The sequence below is a fragment of the Marmota flaviventris genome, chromosome 6 (assembly GCF_047511675.1).
Source record: "Marmota flaviventris isolate mMarFla1 chromosome 6, mMarFla1.hap1, whole genome shotgun sequence".
NCBI classification, from domain to species: Eukaryota; Metazoa; Chordata; class Mammalia; order Rodentia; family Sciuridae; genus Marmota; species Marmota flaviventris.
This window is the reverse complement of record NC_092503.1, coordinates 9,127,222-9,143,134: the sequence shown is the minus strand read 5'-3', so window position 1 is coordinate 9,143,134 and position 15,913 is coordinate 9,127,222. Positions and strand designations below refer to the sequence as shown.

Sequence of the window (15,913 nt, the reverse complement as noted above, 5' to 3'; positions counted from 1 at the left end):
CCTCGGGGAGCGTGCCGGCCAGTCTCTGCGCACCCATCTGTCCCCACGTGCTGTCCCTGCCCTCCTGTTCACATGCTGGACTGCGGTGGCTGGGGCTGGCCCCGCCTGTGCCCGGATCCTGCTGGCCTAACCCGGGCGAGCGTCTCTGGGACCTAGCTTGGTGGCCATGCCATATCATGGAGAAATCTTTTGCCCGACTTCCCTCAGCAGCCCGGCATTTCTCTGCCCCCCACCATGTGTGGCCACGTGCCCCCAGAGTTCCCCGGGGAGTGGTCTCCTCGCAGCCTGTTTGCTCCCACTGCTCCATTAGGTCCTGCTCCTGTCTGGTCACCAGTGTCCCTGGAAGTGACTCCTGCTCAGTTCTCACGCTGCGGACGGCACAGAAGCCTCTGCCCTCCCAGCCGCTCGGGCTTCCTGCAGGTCCTTCTCCCCCAGCCTCTAGGGCCCTGCACCTCTGGAGTTTCTTAAATGTTTTTTGGCCACTTCTCATTGTCCCCAACACCCTGTGCCCAGAAGCGAGCCCTGGCTCCCTCCACTCCCATGACATAGACACCTCCTGCTGGCTGAGGCCCAACTGGGCTCCCGCTGGCATGGCCCTGTGTCCTGCGGCCACTTGGCGGCGCTTCTGACCTGGCCAACGCCAGGAGCCGCCCTCAGGCTCCAGTGCTCCGTCCCTAGGAGCCGGGTTAGGTCCTCCGGACGCTTCATGCCGCTGAGGAGTCACGGGGGTCTCTTTGCTTCTCTTTTTTGTGGTGCTGGGCTTTGCGCACAGGCGAGGCAGCGCCGTACCCTGAGCTGCGTCCCCCGAGGTTCCCGAGATGTGATCATGGTGTTGGTGGCCTCACCTCTCCGTGCTTCTCCTGGAAGTGTGTGCAGACGCAGCGACGTGGTGACGGGGCACCTGGGGGGCAGGACAGGGTTGACAGGCGGAGCCGGTGATTCATGGTGACGCAGGTACCTAGGGCCCGATGTCCTGCTCGACTTTTCTTTGGAAATTCCCACGGGAGGCCAGCACAGTGTCCTGAATCTGCTTGCTTCTCAGCACTTCCTGGGCATCTGCCCCTGTCCAGGCAGTGACCTGGTCCTTTCCTGCCTCGGCCATCCCAGCTTCTCCAGTGGGTCTCCCAGCGTTTCTTCTTGTCCCCGTAGCGTGTGTTCTCAGTGGCAGCCAGAGCAGTCCTCACAGCCCTGCAGTGACTCTCCTCACCCAGATGAGACCCAGCGTCTCCTGACCACCGACAAGGCTCTGCGCTCTGCGTCCTCTGTGACCTTTCAGTCACGCTGACCTACTTTCTCCAACTTGGGCACTTCAGTAGTGCTTCTGCCTCTGGACATTTGCACGTGCTCCTCCTCCCACTATCTCCTGGGCCGTCCCTCTCACTTCTTTCAAGTCTGCAGTCAAATGTCGCCATTGTAGTGAGACTTTCTCAGATCAAACTATGTAAAATCTATTCCCAAACCACAATTCATACTCCTGCTTCTCACTAACTTGTTCTCTTTGTCTGGAGTCCTTGTTCCTGTCATTCTTATTGATCTTATCTGTCTACCTTGGCACCTGGTAGGCTCTGCCCCTGCCTCTGCCTCTGCACACGTTCAGCCTCCCACCCCCCCAGGGCTGCCCTCAGCTGCCATTGCTCATCCTTCCTCTCTTGTGTCCCTTCCTAGCCACCATCAGATGCCTGCCTCGGCTCCCCTCTGGTGTGGCTGGTTGCCTGGTTCTCTGTGGGGTCCTGGGGCCTAGAACATGCCAGCCACAGTCTGTGGCACTGAGATGGGGGTTCACCGAGGCATGGCTGAGCCCTGGCAAGCAGCAGACAGGAAGGGGCTGCGGGGGTGAAGGGTGCTCATGGCCGCGGGGAGGACAGGAAGGTTCTCCTGCGGGAAAATCTACAGGAAGTGTGCAGGCAGGCAGCTTCCGTCTATTCCGAGGCCTTCAGTAGGGGGCAGAAGTTGCGGGTGGCGGCCAAACGCAGCCTGCAGAGGTGTGCGGCCGCCCACGCGGAGCTTAAAATAAGCCGAGCTTGGTCGCCAACACAGAAACACCAGGAGTGTCCTGTTTCTCTTGCAAAACCACAGCCCTGCAGGCCCCGGGCTCCCACAGCTGTCCACCTGCGCAGGGGTGTGTCCTGCCCCTCCGATGGCGTCCTTCGGCCTTGCCTCTTGGTGCTTGGACACATGTTTTGTGGCCTCCGGGCTGGCGAGCAAGGGCACCCCTGCTTCCTCCAGACCCACCTGGGAAAGTACAGGGGCTGGGGCCAGCAGGGGGTGGTTCTGGACGGGCGTGGGGAGGTGAGGCTCAGGGATGCCACCCTGGGCAGGGAGGGTCACCAGGGGGGCTGCAGCCTGGGGGCGGGTGCATGCTGGGCCAGAGGGTCCAGGCCTGGGAAGGAAAAGGAGCCTGGAGAGATGGCCACAGGAGTGCAGCCTCGGGAAAGACGGCTCCCCCAGTAAGGTGGCCAGGTGTCGGGGTCTGGGTTGTGCCCCCCAAAACGATGCGCTGACCTCCTAGGCCGCGGGACCTCACAGGGAAACTTATTTGGAAATAGGGTCTCTGTAGCCCAGTCGTTGAGATGAGGTCACACTGGAGAAGGGTGGGCCCCTAGCACAGGGACACACGGAGAGAGGACACTGATGACAGAAGCAGACTCCAGTGATGAGCCACAAGCCAACGGTCCCCAAGGAAAACCAGACACCAGAGTCTAGAAGACACGAGGAAGGACCCCCCCCACCGCATGTCTCCAGGCCCGGGAGGATGCATTTGTGGTGCTGGTTTAAGCCCCAGGGTAGCAGTGTGGTAATGACAGGGAGCAGTACTTCTCCCCCATGGTCAGACCCAGAGGTGGGCTGCTAAGTCTGTGGTGAAGGTATTTCTATGAGGGAGGCAGTAATTTGCAGGAGGCCAGCCTCACCAAGTTAGTGAGACCCTGTCTCAAAATAGAAAATAAAGGGCTGGGGTGTAGTGCAGTGGGAGAGTGGCCCTGGGCTCAATTCCTGGTACCAAGAAGAAAAAAAAATTGTTTATATTTAGGAGTGGGAAAAAAAAATTGTTTATATTCAGGAGTGGGAAGAAGGGCCCTGTTGGGTATTGCTTGTTTGTTTGTTTTTAAATATGGGGGCATGAAGGCTTTTTGACCTCTGTGTTTAATTTTGCCTTTGGCAGAGGCCATGCGATCTGGGATCCCACAGGGCCAGGGATCCCTTTCCCACCCCCTGAGGGTGCACATGACCACCTCACTTTGTTTAGCACTTCCTGTCTTCTGTGTTATTTGCTCAGGTTTGTTTGCGCTGTGGAATGAATGCACAAAGGTTTCTTTGTTTTGTGGTTAACAGGGTGAGAACCAGATAACACTGAAGCTGAGGGCTGTGTGGAAGAGCTGGGGTTGGAATGATGCTTCTGGGGTCAGAGTTGTTTTATTGCATTTGTTAGCTCTCTGCGGAGATGCAAAGGAGAACTGCTGTTTGCTCTGCTGGCCCTGCCTGCACCTGTCACCTGGGGAGGAGGTGCAGAAGGGACCTGTGTAGGCCCCTTTCCCAGGACTCCAGAAGCGCAGGGCACTGGACAAGCCTGCTGCCTCACAGTGGCTCCTCACTGCCTGCAGCAGACCTTCGTTGTGGGCCTGGGAACAGATCCTGAGAAGAAGGACGCTTCATCCTCCTCCTCACTCCTCCTCTGTGGAACCAGAGCAGGAGACCCGGGCCCCAGAAGACCACATCCTAGTCCCCCCGCCCAAGCCGGGATGTGATCCTGGGCCATCTGGATGGGGGCAGTTGTTCACAAGGGTCCTTCAGTGATGGAGGTGGAGGCGGGAGGCGGACAGAATGAGATGTGAAGATGGAAGCAGGGGTCAGTGTCGCGATTGCTGAACTGGAAGAGGGAGGACTGGCCAAGCCAAGGACTGCAGGCAGCCCCCAAAGCTGGAGAAGGCACCAAGCCGCCTGCACCCTCCAGGTGGAGCCCAGGCCCACTCATACCTGGCTCATGACTCCCTTTCACAGCTCAGACCTGAGAATCTAAGGTCAGCGATCTGCTGTTCCAAGCCAAGTGTAGTTTTGTTACAGCTGCAACAGGAGACTAATACATCATTCTCCCACCTTCCCCAGGTGCCCTAGGCTTTCTTCTTTTAGTATTGGGTTTGGACCCAGGGGAGCTCCGCCACTGAGTTGCATTCCCAGCTCTTTTTATTTTTTCATTTTGAGACAGGGTCTTGATCAGTTGCCCAGGCTGGCCTTGGACTTGTGATCCTCCTGCCTCAGCCTCCCAACTCACTGGGATCACACTGCCATGCCCAGCTGCCCTAGGTTTTTGTGGCAGGTTGATGGCACAACTGGGTCTGTGTCTTCCCAGTCCTCTTCTAAGGACCCTGAGACCCCCATTTCATAGGTGCTGTATTTGCTGTAAGTACCCCCCACCGTGTGCCAGCAAAGTCTGCTCAGCTATGAGCATTAGGGGCTTTCGGCAGCTGGTAGAGATCTGTGATCTTATTAATTATGCTTAGGTTACTACACCTGCAGTCTCAAAAAAAAAAAAAAAAGTCAAGTGTTGAGGGAAACCAATTCATTAAGCTGGTTCTTGGCTTTTTCAAGGTCAGTCACCACTTGGATTCTAGCCTCAAAAAATACATTTCAAAATCTGCACACAGAACCAACTGGACATGACTTTCCTGGGTTCCTATATGAGGACACCACCAGTGTACCTCCGTATCATGTATAACCACAAGAACCGGGAGTTGTACTCCATGTGTGCATAATACGTCAAATACACTCTACTGTCATGTATGTCTACAAAGAACAAATAAAATGAAAGAATCTTCACATTAAAAATCTGCATGTAATTTTGGAGATTATATAGACTCTCCCAAAGCTGTCCCTGAAGCTCCTGTGGCTGCTGGGAACTTCCTGTCACCAGGTGAAGAGCCCTGGTGTTCCGGTAGCTCTCCGGAGGTGAATGGCTGCTTCCTTGGCAAGGCTCCCAACGTCTTTGCAGAGCCCTGGAACCGTGTTCAGGGGACCCTCGTTACTTGCACATCCCATATTTGTAAACTCACATGCTCTCAAAAACTTGTTCGTAACCCCAAGATCAAGACTCGTGGGGTTTGTGTAGTCGTGTGGACGTGAGCGTGGTGACAGTTTGGGGCACCTGATACACATGTTCCTGGCAGAGGTGGAGCATGTCCTGTCTCATGCTGTGAGCAAGTGCCCTTGTTGAGACTCAGTCAGTGCCACCTCTTGTACATGTTTTATGTTTTTGTTGGTGATTTCACCGTTTAGTATTTCTAAGTGCCAAGGGGCTGGGATATGCCCTACTGAGAAGACACTTTTTTGTTGTTTTTGATTGAACTCAGGGGCACTCGACCACTGAGCCACATCCCCAGCCCTATTTTGAATTTTTTATTTAGAGACAGGGTCTCACTGGGTTGTGTAAAACCTAATTTTTGCTGAGGCTGGCTTTGAACCTTGATCTTCCTGCCTTAGCCTCCCGAGCTACTGGGATTACTACTTTCTGTCTCTATAAATTTGCTTGTTCTGGACATTTCATATAAACGGAATATTTAGAGGTCATTATGCCTGGCTTCTTTCACGTAGTGCAAGCTCTTCAGGATTCGTGTGTGTTGATATTTTGTTTGATGCACGTAAGTTCTGTTCTGAGAAGTGGTCCTCAGGCCCCTACCGTTGGCATGAAGTCGAGTCTGTGGCATCCTGTGAAGGTCAGCACTCCCTGCTTCTAAGGGGCTTCCCTCGTCATTTTCTTTCCTCTTCTGCCTTCCAACTTGGCTGTGCCTTTGCGTGGGCACTGACAGTGCCAACCACCTGCGGGAAAGGCCACAGCTGGCTGCGACTCACTGGCCCCCATCCTGGGCCATCCTGGGGTGCCAAGCTCCTCTGCTCGGACAGCTCTGGGAGGAGGCAGTGCCCTCGGGGAGTTCCAGGATGAGGCCCCCATGCTGGCACTCAGGAAGGAAAGACCTCAGGAGCAGTCCCAGTGTCTCACTCATTACTGAGAGGACACAGTGGAGGTGGGGTGGGGTGGGGTGGCAGGCCAGGCGCAGGGCACCTGCTCCCAGCTGCAAGCCACTGGCCCCCGGGGTTCATCCCACCTCCCCAGCCCCCAGAAAGCTGCCAGCGCCTCCAGAGAACCAGCCTTTCCTGGGAAAGTGTTCGTCCTGGCCGCTCAGCGGCGGCTGGGGGCCCAGCCATTGTCTGCCTGCTCCTTCTCGCGTGGGTGGGAGCAGATTGGCAGGCGCAGTGTGAATGAAGGGGCGTGAGCAGGAGCCGCTCGCTGATGTCTGCTCTCCTGTGCTTCCCCCCAGCTCCGGAGGAGAAGGAAGTCATTAAAGGACAGTATGGCAAGCTCACGGACGCGTACGGCTGCCTGGGGGAGCTCAGGGTGAAATCTGGTGAGTGTCCCCTGGCCACAGCACCGTCGGGCCTCCACGCGGGGGCACGGTGGCTCTTGCCTTCTTGGGGAGGCAGCGGGGTGGGGCATTCAGTTTGATCACTCAAGGTGACAGTAGCCCAGTTGGTACCTGCCTGGGCGGAGGATGGGGCGCCCAGCCCTGGTACCAGGAAGGCGCCCCTCCACTGTTCTCCCCAGGACCTAAGTTTTCCCCAAAGGTGGCCGGGGCTGGTGCTGCAGGGGTCATTGGTCTGCCTCTGGCTGGGCCCAGGTGGGTGGACGAGGACCGGCGAGCAGGCAGATGCCCGAGACTCTGCATGGTGGCCGGGCTCCCTGGGTGTATGGAGGCAGGAGGGGCTGGACTGGGGGTTGGTGGCCGGGAGAGAGGAGACTCTGAGACCTGCAGCCCAAGGCCGAGAGTGGGAGTGGTTGTGGGGAGAGGAAAGGAGACTGCACTTGAACATGGCAGCTTGGCCTGGCCAGAGGGAGGAGAGCTGGTGGGCGGCAGTGGGCACCCTTGCTTGGGTGAGACTCAGGGCTGAGCCCTTCTGTGTCTCCTGCAGCCTGCGGCCTGGGGCCCCTGGGAGTCTGCAGCCCCCCTTTCCTTCCTCCTCCCTCTGGCCCATGCACTTTGTGTCCTTCCCACCCTGGGTCATCAGCGACCCGGCCGTGGACATTCCAGCAGCCTCTGGGCCAAGCCTCCTACTTGGCAGAAATGAGAATGGCCATGGCTTGTCCAGCCTCGGGCCTTGGCTGTTTTGGAACCGGTATGTGAAACTTGTCTGCAGCACGCACAGCCTCTGTCGTTAGAGACCCAGGGCTTCTAAAGCTGAAAACAGGGTGCCTGTGCCCGCCCCCCCTTTCTGGCTCCTTCCTGCCGTGGGGTGTTCCTCTCTGCGCTGTGAGGATCACATCGTCATTTTCAAATAGGAGCCCCCGAGGAAGCAGTCAGGAGTCACGTGACAAACTGCACTTGGTAAGGGCTGCTTTGTGCCAGGGGTCAGCCACGGTTCACCCAGGCAGTCCTGAAGATAAGCCGGTGTGAGGACGTGTCTCTGTCCCCGTGGACAGGGAAGGAAACAGGCGCAGAAGGTTGAGCCACCTACCTAGAGGGAGCAGCTCGCTGGGCTGCAGCCCCCTCCAGCTGCCTCCAGCCTTCTGCATGAGAGCCCGCAGCCTCCGAGGGCTCGGGCGGGTGTTTCTCTCTGCAGTGACGAGGCCCTTGCCCTCCACAGTGGTGCTGGGGGACTACAGACCCTGACGGGTGCTTTCCTGCCCTGGGCCGAGGAGGCCGGCCTGGTTACCCTCCCACTCTGCACATGCAGAAAGGGAAGCTCTGGAAACCTGTCCTTATCTAGTCAAGACACCTTTCTTCTCAGGGTCACTTCTGGGTGCCCCAGATAGCTCACTGTCATCTGGCAGTTGGCACCCCCCTTTTTTTTTCCATGAATGATTCCTTTTGCATCTGACTTGGACTCGCACTCAGGGAGGTGGGGTGACTGGCTCAAGTTCACACCATCCTCAACCCCTGGCCTGGGTTTTAAACTCCGGCCTTGTGGCACCAGGGGTGTCCCCACCACCAAGCTATCTGCATTTCTGGAAGGAATGGTGGCAGGACATCCAGGGAGGACAGGAAGCATAGAGCCTTTCCCTCCAGGGAATGGCCAGTTTTCCTTCCCTGTGGTCTAGGTCCACTGTCAGGAATTGGTCCAAAGGAGAAGGGTGGCAGCTCCAGTCCCAAAAAAGTCCCCTCAGAGCCAGCCAGGGCGTCTGTGGGTCCCCAGGGGCTGCCGCAGGGACTTCTGCGGTGTGGAGTGTAGAGGGAGGTGACGGACTCCCAGCTGCCGGCCAGGCCCTTGTCTCTTCCCCAGCTGGTGTCCCCAGGAGTGAGTGGACACAGCCTGTAGGCGAGCCAGGGCGGATCAGCCCAGCTGCGCATGCCCACCTGGGTGAGGCCATCAGATCCCAGCCCCATTTCTTTGTCTGAGACACGGCCCCCATTGTGGCCAGGCTGGCCTTGCGCTCCCCCCAGGCACTCCCCGCCCCATCTCCGAGTCCCCAGGCCACCGGCTGCCAGCCCTGAGCCCCGCCCGTGCTGGGCTCCTCCAGCTGCCTGTGAGTGGTGAAGACGAGAGGCTGTGGGAAGGCCAGGATCCTTTGGCCCGCTTTCTGCACACTGCAGAGTGTTCTTGGGACCCCTGAGAAGCCCCCTGCACCGTGAAGGCTAGAGGGAACCCGCTGTGGCTGGACTGGGGTCTGGCTTGGCCTTGATGTTCCCTTCACCCATGGAGTGCGTAGGGCCTCATGGAGTGAAAGTCCAACTTTTGGTGACCACCGAGATGACATCAGGTGGGGCTTCCCTGTGGACCCTGAGGCTGAGGTCTTCTGAACAAAAGAAAGAGGCTTCCTCCCTGAAATGCCAGCAAAAAAGAGCTGTCTCATGATTAGCCAGGGTGTTAGGCTACCGGATATATAGACTGCAAAGCATAGAAATTAAGTACAGCAGAATGAAGAATTTATCCCAGCGATTTTAGGGATTTAATTCCTCTTTAACCCAAGCCCTCAAGATCTTCCTATTTCACAGTTCAAGGGGCTCTGTTCAAATCCCAGTCTGTAATGAATTGTGTCTCCTGGACTGTGCAGTGCACGACCTGTGAATCTGTACATAACAGCCCTATGAATTCTCCACCAGACAGCCCTCCTGCCTTCCAGGTCCAACTTTACAGCTGGCTTTCTGCATTCATTTAATTTCCCCAGGGCTGTTTCCCCATCGGTAAAACCAGGGAGACTCCTCTCTATCCGACACAGTTCTTAAGAGCTCTTCATGAGGGGATGAACATGGAAGTCTTGAAAACTTTGGGATGTTCTTTAAACATTAAGGCTGGCCATAGAAGTCTGTGAAGGGGCCTGGGACAGTGGCTGTCCTGAGGCTGATGGGAGAAGCCTGTGTCCCCCCTGCGTCCTGGAAAGCTCTGCTGTTTCCTTCCTCGGTCTCTAGGAGGTCTGGAGGGGAGGACTCCTTGGGTTGTCACCTGTAGGCTGCTGACAACTGATTTCCAAGTCTAGTCACTTCAGACTGAAGCTTCTCAGGAGAGGGAAGTTTGGGCCTTTGGTCTTTTGAGATTCGGGTTTTGCAGCGTTCTGAAATGGACGGCCTTTGTGACTTAGAATGATTTATTTCAGTATTACGTCCATGGCAGGGGAGCACTCTGGGGGGCAGGGTTTGCCAACCTCCGTGGTGACTGCGCTGGCCATGGCCGACTTCAGGCTCCCCCCATAGAGGTGGAAACACGAGCCACTGGCCAGGGGACGCGGCTCCTGCAAAGTGCTGTGGGTGCCCCTTTGCACTCCTCAGAGGCAAGGGGGGAGGGGCTGGAGACCTTAGGACCCTGAGCCGTTAGATCAGCGCAGCTCAGGCCCCATCTGGGCGAAGGTCCTCGCTGCACTGGTGGAGAGAGCCTGGACGTCCAAGTCCTCAGAGGCCCCAGTGTGTGTGGCCTGGGGAGGCAGAGGACAGGGGAGGGGTTGGTATGGATGTGGCCAGGGAACTCAGTCTGGGCCTGCGTGACGAAGGCCACCAAGGGGGACCAGGAGGCTAGGGCTGTCCTGATAGCAGGACATATGTCTGCACAGGCCCCATCTTTATCCCGTGGTCTGGTGACAGGTGGCCACCAGTGGTTGACACGTTGACACACAGACCCTGGTACTGCAGGGTCTGGGAAATTGGCCAGTTTCGAACTTAGAGCTGGTTTTGAAGGCAGTCCTGTTGGGGGAGGGCGTCTCTTAGCTGATGTTGTGGTTTCGGGGTTTTTTGGTACTGGGGATTAAACCCAGGGTGCTTCACCACTGAGCTACATCCATAGTCCTTTTTATTTTTTATTTGGAGGCTTGTCTTGAACTTGAGATCCTCCTCGCTCAGCCGCGGGATGACTGGCGGGCACCAGGGCCCCCAGCTGGGTTATTTTAAGCTCTTATTGTGGTAACACCTATGTGACGTGCAGCTTGCCGCCCATCATGCAGGTTGCAGTTGGGTGGCCCTGGCACGCGCCCTGCTGTGCTGAGGCCACCCCGTCTCTCCAGGACTCGTGGTGTCTTCCCACCAGATCCTTTGCCCCCACAAGTGACATGGCGAGGTCGTTGCCCCCACCCCTCCAGCTCTGCTGCTGCAGGCCGTAGGCACACACGAGCCTCTGCCCTCCTGTGGGCGGATGTCCCCGTCCCTTTCTGGCCCGTTGCCCACTCTCATCTTTCCCTCGCCTCAGGCTGGCTCCTGTGTGGTCTTTCTTTGGCCCAAGCCAAGGGACTGGAGTGTTCAGCCTGGAAGGGACCCGGAGGCCACCTGGTGCACCCTTCCTGAGGCCCAGACAGGGCAGGAGACTGGCCCCACAGGGCCCTGGAGGGGCAGAGCCCAGAGTTTGAGTCCTCCCTTGCTACAAGATCCTTGCTGCTGTAAGCCACTGTCTCAGCCTCCGCTGACACTTCCGCGACCTCCTCAGGCTTAGTGTGCTTCTGGGTTGTCAGAAAATTGACCCTGTCTCACAAAAGCACCGCCCAGATCCTGGGCCAGGGTGACCCTGAGGAGGGGCCTCACACCAGAGGCGGGTCAATCCCACAGGTCTTGCTGGCCTCCAGGGACACCTCTGTGGGGGTCACTGGCCAATGCTGCACGGACAGGTGGGAGGGGCATTGCCTCCCATCTGTGCTGGGCTTGAACCCAGACATTTCCTTAAAATCTGTGATACATGGAGCACAGACAAGGGCTGTCAAACAAGATTGGGAAGGACAGCTGGGCGCAGTGGCACATGCCACTGTCATCCCAGTGGCTTGGGAGTCGGAGGCAGGAAGATCGTGAGTTCACAGCCAGCCTCAGCAACTTAGCAAGGCCCTAAGCAACTTAGCAAGACCCTGTCTTCAAATAAGGAATAAAAAGGGCTGGGGATGTGGCTCAGGGGTTAAGCGGCCCTGGGTTCAAAATATAATAAATATATGTATATATATAGGGAGGGACAGAGTGGAAGACAGAGGAAGCCACGTGTGCCGGGTGGAACCTCCTGGAAGGGAGGGAGCCTTCTGGAGAGGCCCAGAGGCCCAGGTCTGGGTCCCTGCGCAGCCACAGGGACTCTGAGCAAGACAATTCCCAGATCCTTGACTCTTCCCTGTAACTGCTTTGTGCAAGAATGTGCCCACGCGGAGGGCAGGTCTCGTGTCCTCACTGCCCGCACGCCCCCACAGTCATCTTTCCTTCATGGTAGGGGGAAAGGCACCTTCCTGGGTGCTGGCCCAGAGGGACGAACTCTGGGATGCCACACAGAAGTGGAGAACTTCACTGTCAGCAGTGTTGAGGTAAAGCTTGACTTGCAAGTCAGGGGATGGCCACGGGACGGCTCCCCACAGCAGTGAAGGAGGACTTGGGGGCTGTGGCTGACAGCTGACAGCAGTGGTGGTCATTTTGTGATAGGACCCTGTCATGTTGTTTTTTAGTCCTGACTTAGGAGGACTCTGAATTGAGTGGCACTTCTATAATGAGGTTCTTTCTGTTCCCGTCTATGAACACAAACAAATGTGCATCATGTTTACAGCTACAAAGAGAAAAGCAGAATTAGAAGTGGTGCAGAATCTGCTTTCGTTGCATTAAGAAATAATGTGTGCCCGTGGCATTGAGATGCCTTCCTAACACAGTTTTACTTTTTTGTTACATAATTATCTGACCAAATGTTTTATTGACTCTGTACTGTTTACGTTGTTGAACCAGTTGGGCACTAAACGTAACCCCAATGATGAGCCAGAAAACGCTCTTCCAAACACTGAGTGTAGGAACAGAATCCTGCATGGTGCGATGGTGTGACCCACGGAAACACAGAAGCACAAAAAAGAAATAAAACAGAGAAGCGCAGCTGTGCTGTGGTAGGCTGAAACTCCACAGGGCGGGATGGAAATGTGGCTCGAAATTCCACCTGTTCGGGAAGAGCTTGTCCGCGTGTTCCTTAAATAATAGATGGCGACAGGTATCCAGTCTCCGGATTCCACGGGACACTGCTCAAGAGGGCCGTGGGGCTTTCGTCATTGTCCCTGTCAATATGCAGACTACACTGGGATCTCCATGCTAAACAGAAGGTGACTTGTGCTGTCAGCTTGTTCACTGGTCAGGCCTCCAGGGCCAAGGTCCCTAGAGGGAGCCGAGCTGTGGAGGCTCAAGCCCAGGGTCAAGGTGTGGAGTCTGTGGTGAGGAGCTGGTTCAAGATGGCGCCATTTCGGTGTCATCAGGTGGGTGGGGCCAGGGAGCTCCTTGGAGCTCCTCAATGAGGGCACTGACCCTTGTAGAGGACTCTGCTGCTGTGACATCTCCCAGAGGTGTCACGGCCTCATCCCACCACCTTGTATTTCAGTATGGGGACATCAGGGTGACACAGGCAGTTTACAGGGGGCCCGCTGGTGGCCACACTTTCTCCAAGAGTATAGCCACAGATACCACTGGACTCCAGGGCCAGACAGCACCTGGGTCTAAGCTGACCATACCTTTGCAATCTAGGTTCCTATCTAGACCAGTGTATTGGGGCTGCATTCCAGCAGCTCTGGGGACAGTCACTCGTGTGTGAAATGGTGATGGTGGCCCTGAAAGAGCATTGGGAGGAAGATTGGTGCTGATACCTGCAGAGAGGGAAGGGACTCCGCTCTGGAGCCAGGCTGGGCTGGAGCAACTTGCCCTGGAGGTGCAGCCAGAAAGTGGTTTGGAACCCTGTCACGTGGATAGGTCACTTAACTTCCCTGTGTCTCCATTTCCCTCTCTGTGATGATGTACCCCTGCTGGGTTGTCGAGAGATCAAGTCAATGTGCAGGAAGAACTAGTGCTTGGTGCTTGGTGCTTGTTGGTGCTGTCCTAAGTATTAACTGTTCACCAGCGGTGGCTCTCACCCACCTGTTCCCCTCGAGCCCCTCACCCAGGACTCAGGAGCCGAATTCTCTGGTGGCATTCTTCTTAAGAGCCCCCCCGAGCCTCCCCCAGGCCACCGGCCTGCCAGGAGCTGCTGGCTGCCTCCGCAACAGCCTGGGACTCGTGCCAGGGACTCAGCCCCCACGCAGAGGCTGCCGAGGGCGTGGGCTAGAAATCCACTTCCTGTCTCGGAGGGTGGGATGGAAGGCAGAATTTTCCATGCCTCTTCCTGAGCCACTCCTCAGCTAGACCACAGAGGCTTCCTTGGCCAGGTCAGGAGACTCTGCAGCCGAGCTGTGGGACTGCGTCTTTAGGGCTGAGACCTGAGGATATCAGTCCCACCTAAACGCCCCCTGTCCTGTTGAGACACACAGACACTCACAGCACCCCACACCTGCCCGTCACTGTCCACAGAATAACGTCCCTGGTGCTCTGGATGTTCCTCAGTGGATTGCTGGTGGTGGGAGTGGGAGCAGTCAGAGGGGCCGGTGACCTGCCTGTGGGTGCCCTACCCCTGTGGTGCACCAGGACCTGCTCACCAGGGAACACTGTTGGGGCCAGCATGGTTCCCATGCCGTGAGCTGCAGACATCAGGGTCCATCTTCTAGACAGTGGCCACTGGCCATGGGGAAGAGGTCTTGCTGGTAGGGATTCCTGAGAGCTCAGGGGGGTGGGAAGGGTCCTCTGGGCCAAAGGTTGTCTCCTGGGCTCTGTCCTTTGATGGGGGCAGTGTTCCACTGTCCCTGGGGCACAGCATTGCCACCCATCCCTGATTTGCACAGGATGTAGGGAAGCAGCTGAGGGGTGAGGGCATAGAACAGTGGCTGGCCCCGAGAGGGCGCGTGGTGTGGGAGGCAGGACAGGAACCTCTTAGGAGTGTTCGCCAGGCACCTGTGTGCTGGGAGTCACCAGTGCCACAGAGCCCTACCCAGAGGAACCCCTCGGCTGAGAGACTCGGGCGGGACCAGGCCATCAGCTCTGTGTGCCTAGTGCTGACAGGGAGCTGCTGGCCTATGGAGGGACCCTACCCTGTCTTGGGGGGCCCAGTGGACTTCCTGGAGATGGAGGAGGAGTCGGCCTGGTGGGGGCAGGGGGCAGAAGCACGTGGGAGGCCTGTGCTGAGATTGAGCCCTGCTGGGGGGCAGAGGGGCTGGGAGCTGAGGGGGAGGGCGATCTTGCTGGGTGGGCGGCCGTGGGACGTCTGGGCAAAGCACAGGGTGGATCAGGTGTGCACGTTTGAGAGCAGCAGGCCTGGGTGTGTCCACCCACCTGTGGGGCAGGACAGGAGGGGGCAGGGGCAGAACAAGAGCACCTCAGGAAGGGCTTCCATGTCAGTCCTGGCGGACAGTGGGAGCCATGGGGGGGCTCATGTCTGCCATCGGACAGGGCTGAGACAGCTGCGCGGGACTGACGGGCTAGGTCCAAGTCGAGGCAGTGGCCAGGGGTGTGGGGAGGAGCTTGGAGGGCTGCAGGTCAGACATGGCGGAGGACTGGGGTCTGGAAGGCTCTAGGTACAGAACCACCCGGAGGGTCTGTTCAAGCAGGGCCTCCACGTCTCCAAGGCGCTCACTGCCAGGTTCACTGTGCTGCTGGGCAGGGATGCGCAGGCTTGGGGACAGCTCTAGGAGCGCCCTGGGACGGACGGTGAGTACTCGATGAGCCCTTCAGCTCTCCTGCCTGACTTCCCTTCCAGGTGGCACTTCCCTGAGCTTCCTGGTGTTGGTGACAGGCTGCACGTCGGTGGGCAGAATTCCAGACGCAGAAATCTTCAAAATCACGGCCACGGATTTTTACCCTCTCCAGGAGGAGGCCAAGGAGGAGGACCGGCTGCTGGCCTTGAGGAAGATCCTCAGCTCGGGCGTGTTCTACTTCGCCTGGCCCAACGACGGCTCCCGCTTTGACCTGACTGTGCGGGCGCAGAAGCAGGGTGACGACAGTTCTGAGTGGGGGAGCTCCTTCTTCTGGTGAGGGGACTCTGCCTGGCACCTGAGTCCTTGAGCCCACCTTGCACCAGCCCCAGGATTTTGGGGTCACTTCTGGAGGCTGAGGGTTGAGATCCATGCCCACTCTGCCCAGTGAGGAGCAAAGTAAACTGAATCCCGCCTGCCCGGCATGCTTGGGGAAGGGGTTCAGGTGGCCCTGTGTAGATACTAACTCAGAATCCTCATGCTCTCTGAAGAAGGGTCTGTGACCCCATTTACAGAGAGGGAGACTGAGGCGTGAACAAGCGGGCAGGGGGGATTTGCTAAACTTCACACACCTGGTGTGTGGCAGAGCCAGGATTTGAACCCAGGCATTCTGGCTCTAGACCCCAAACTGGTCATCACAAAGCTAAACCAGCTCTGGCCAGCAGGGAAACTGAGCATCTTGCCCAAGGAGCCTTGCAGGGATGTGACCAAGCAGGGTGGGCTGGGTTTCTGTCGGGGGGATCATTTGGCATCTACTCTGTGCACAGTTAAGCCTCCTGACCCCGGGGTCACAACCCCGCCACGTCCTGCAGAGAAGCCAAGGGGCAGTGATTGCGTAGGGCTTGGGCCATTGCTGATGCTCTTCCCTGAGATGGGCGAGAGGCAGGGCAGAGCACTGGT

General features: G+C 57.4%; 1 protein-coding gene across 2 annotated transcripts in view; it reads left to right on the top strand.

Annotated features, from left to right (window-relative positions):
- Positions 1–15,913, top strand: part of Synj2 (synaptojanin 2) — an 87,034-nt gene that overhangs the window by 19,023 nt on the left and 52,098 nt on the right. For both annotated transcript variants that reach the window (XM_027939457.2, XM_027939459.2), the window contains exons 2-3: positions 6,309–6,395; positions 15,019–15,289. In XM_027939457.2, coding sequence (XP_027795258.2) covers positions 6,309–6,395; positions 15,019–15,289 — 358 coding nt within the window. The remainder of the gene's footprint in view (positions 1–6,308; positions 6,396–15,018; positions 15,290–15,913) is intronic.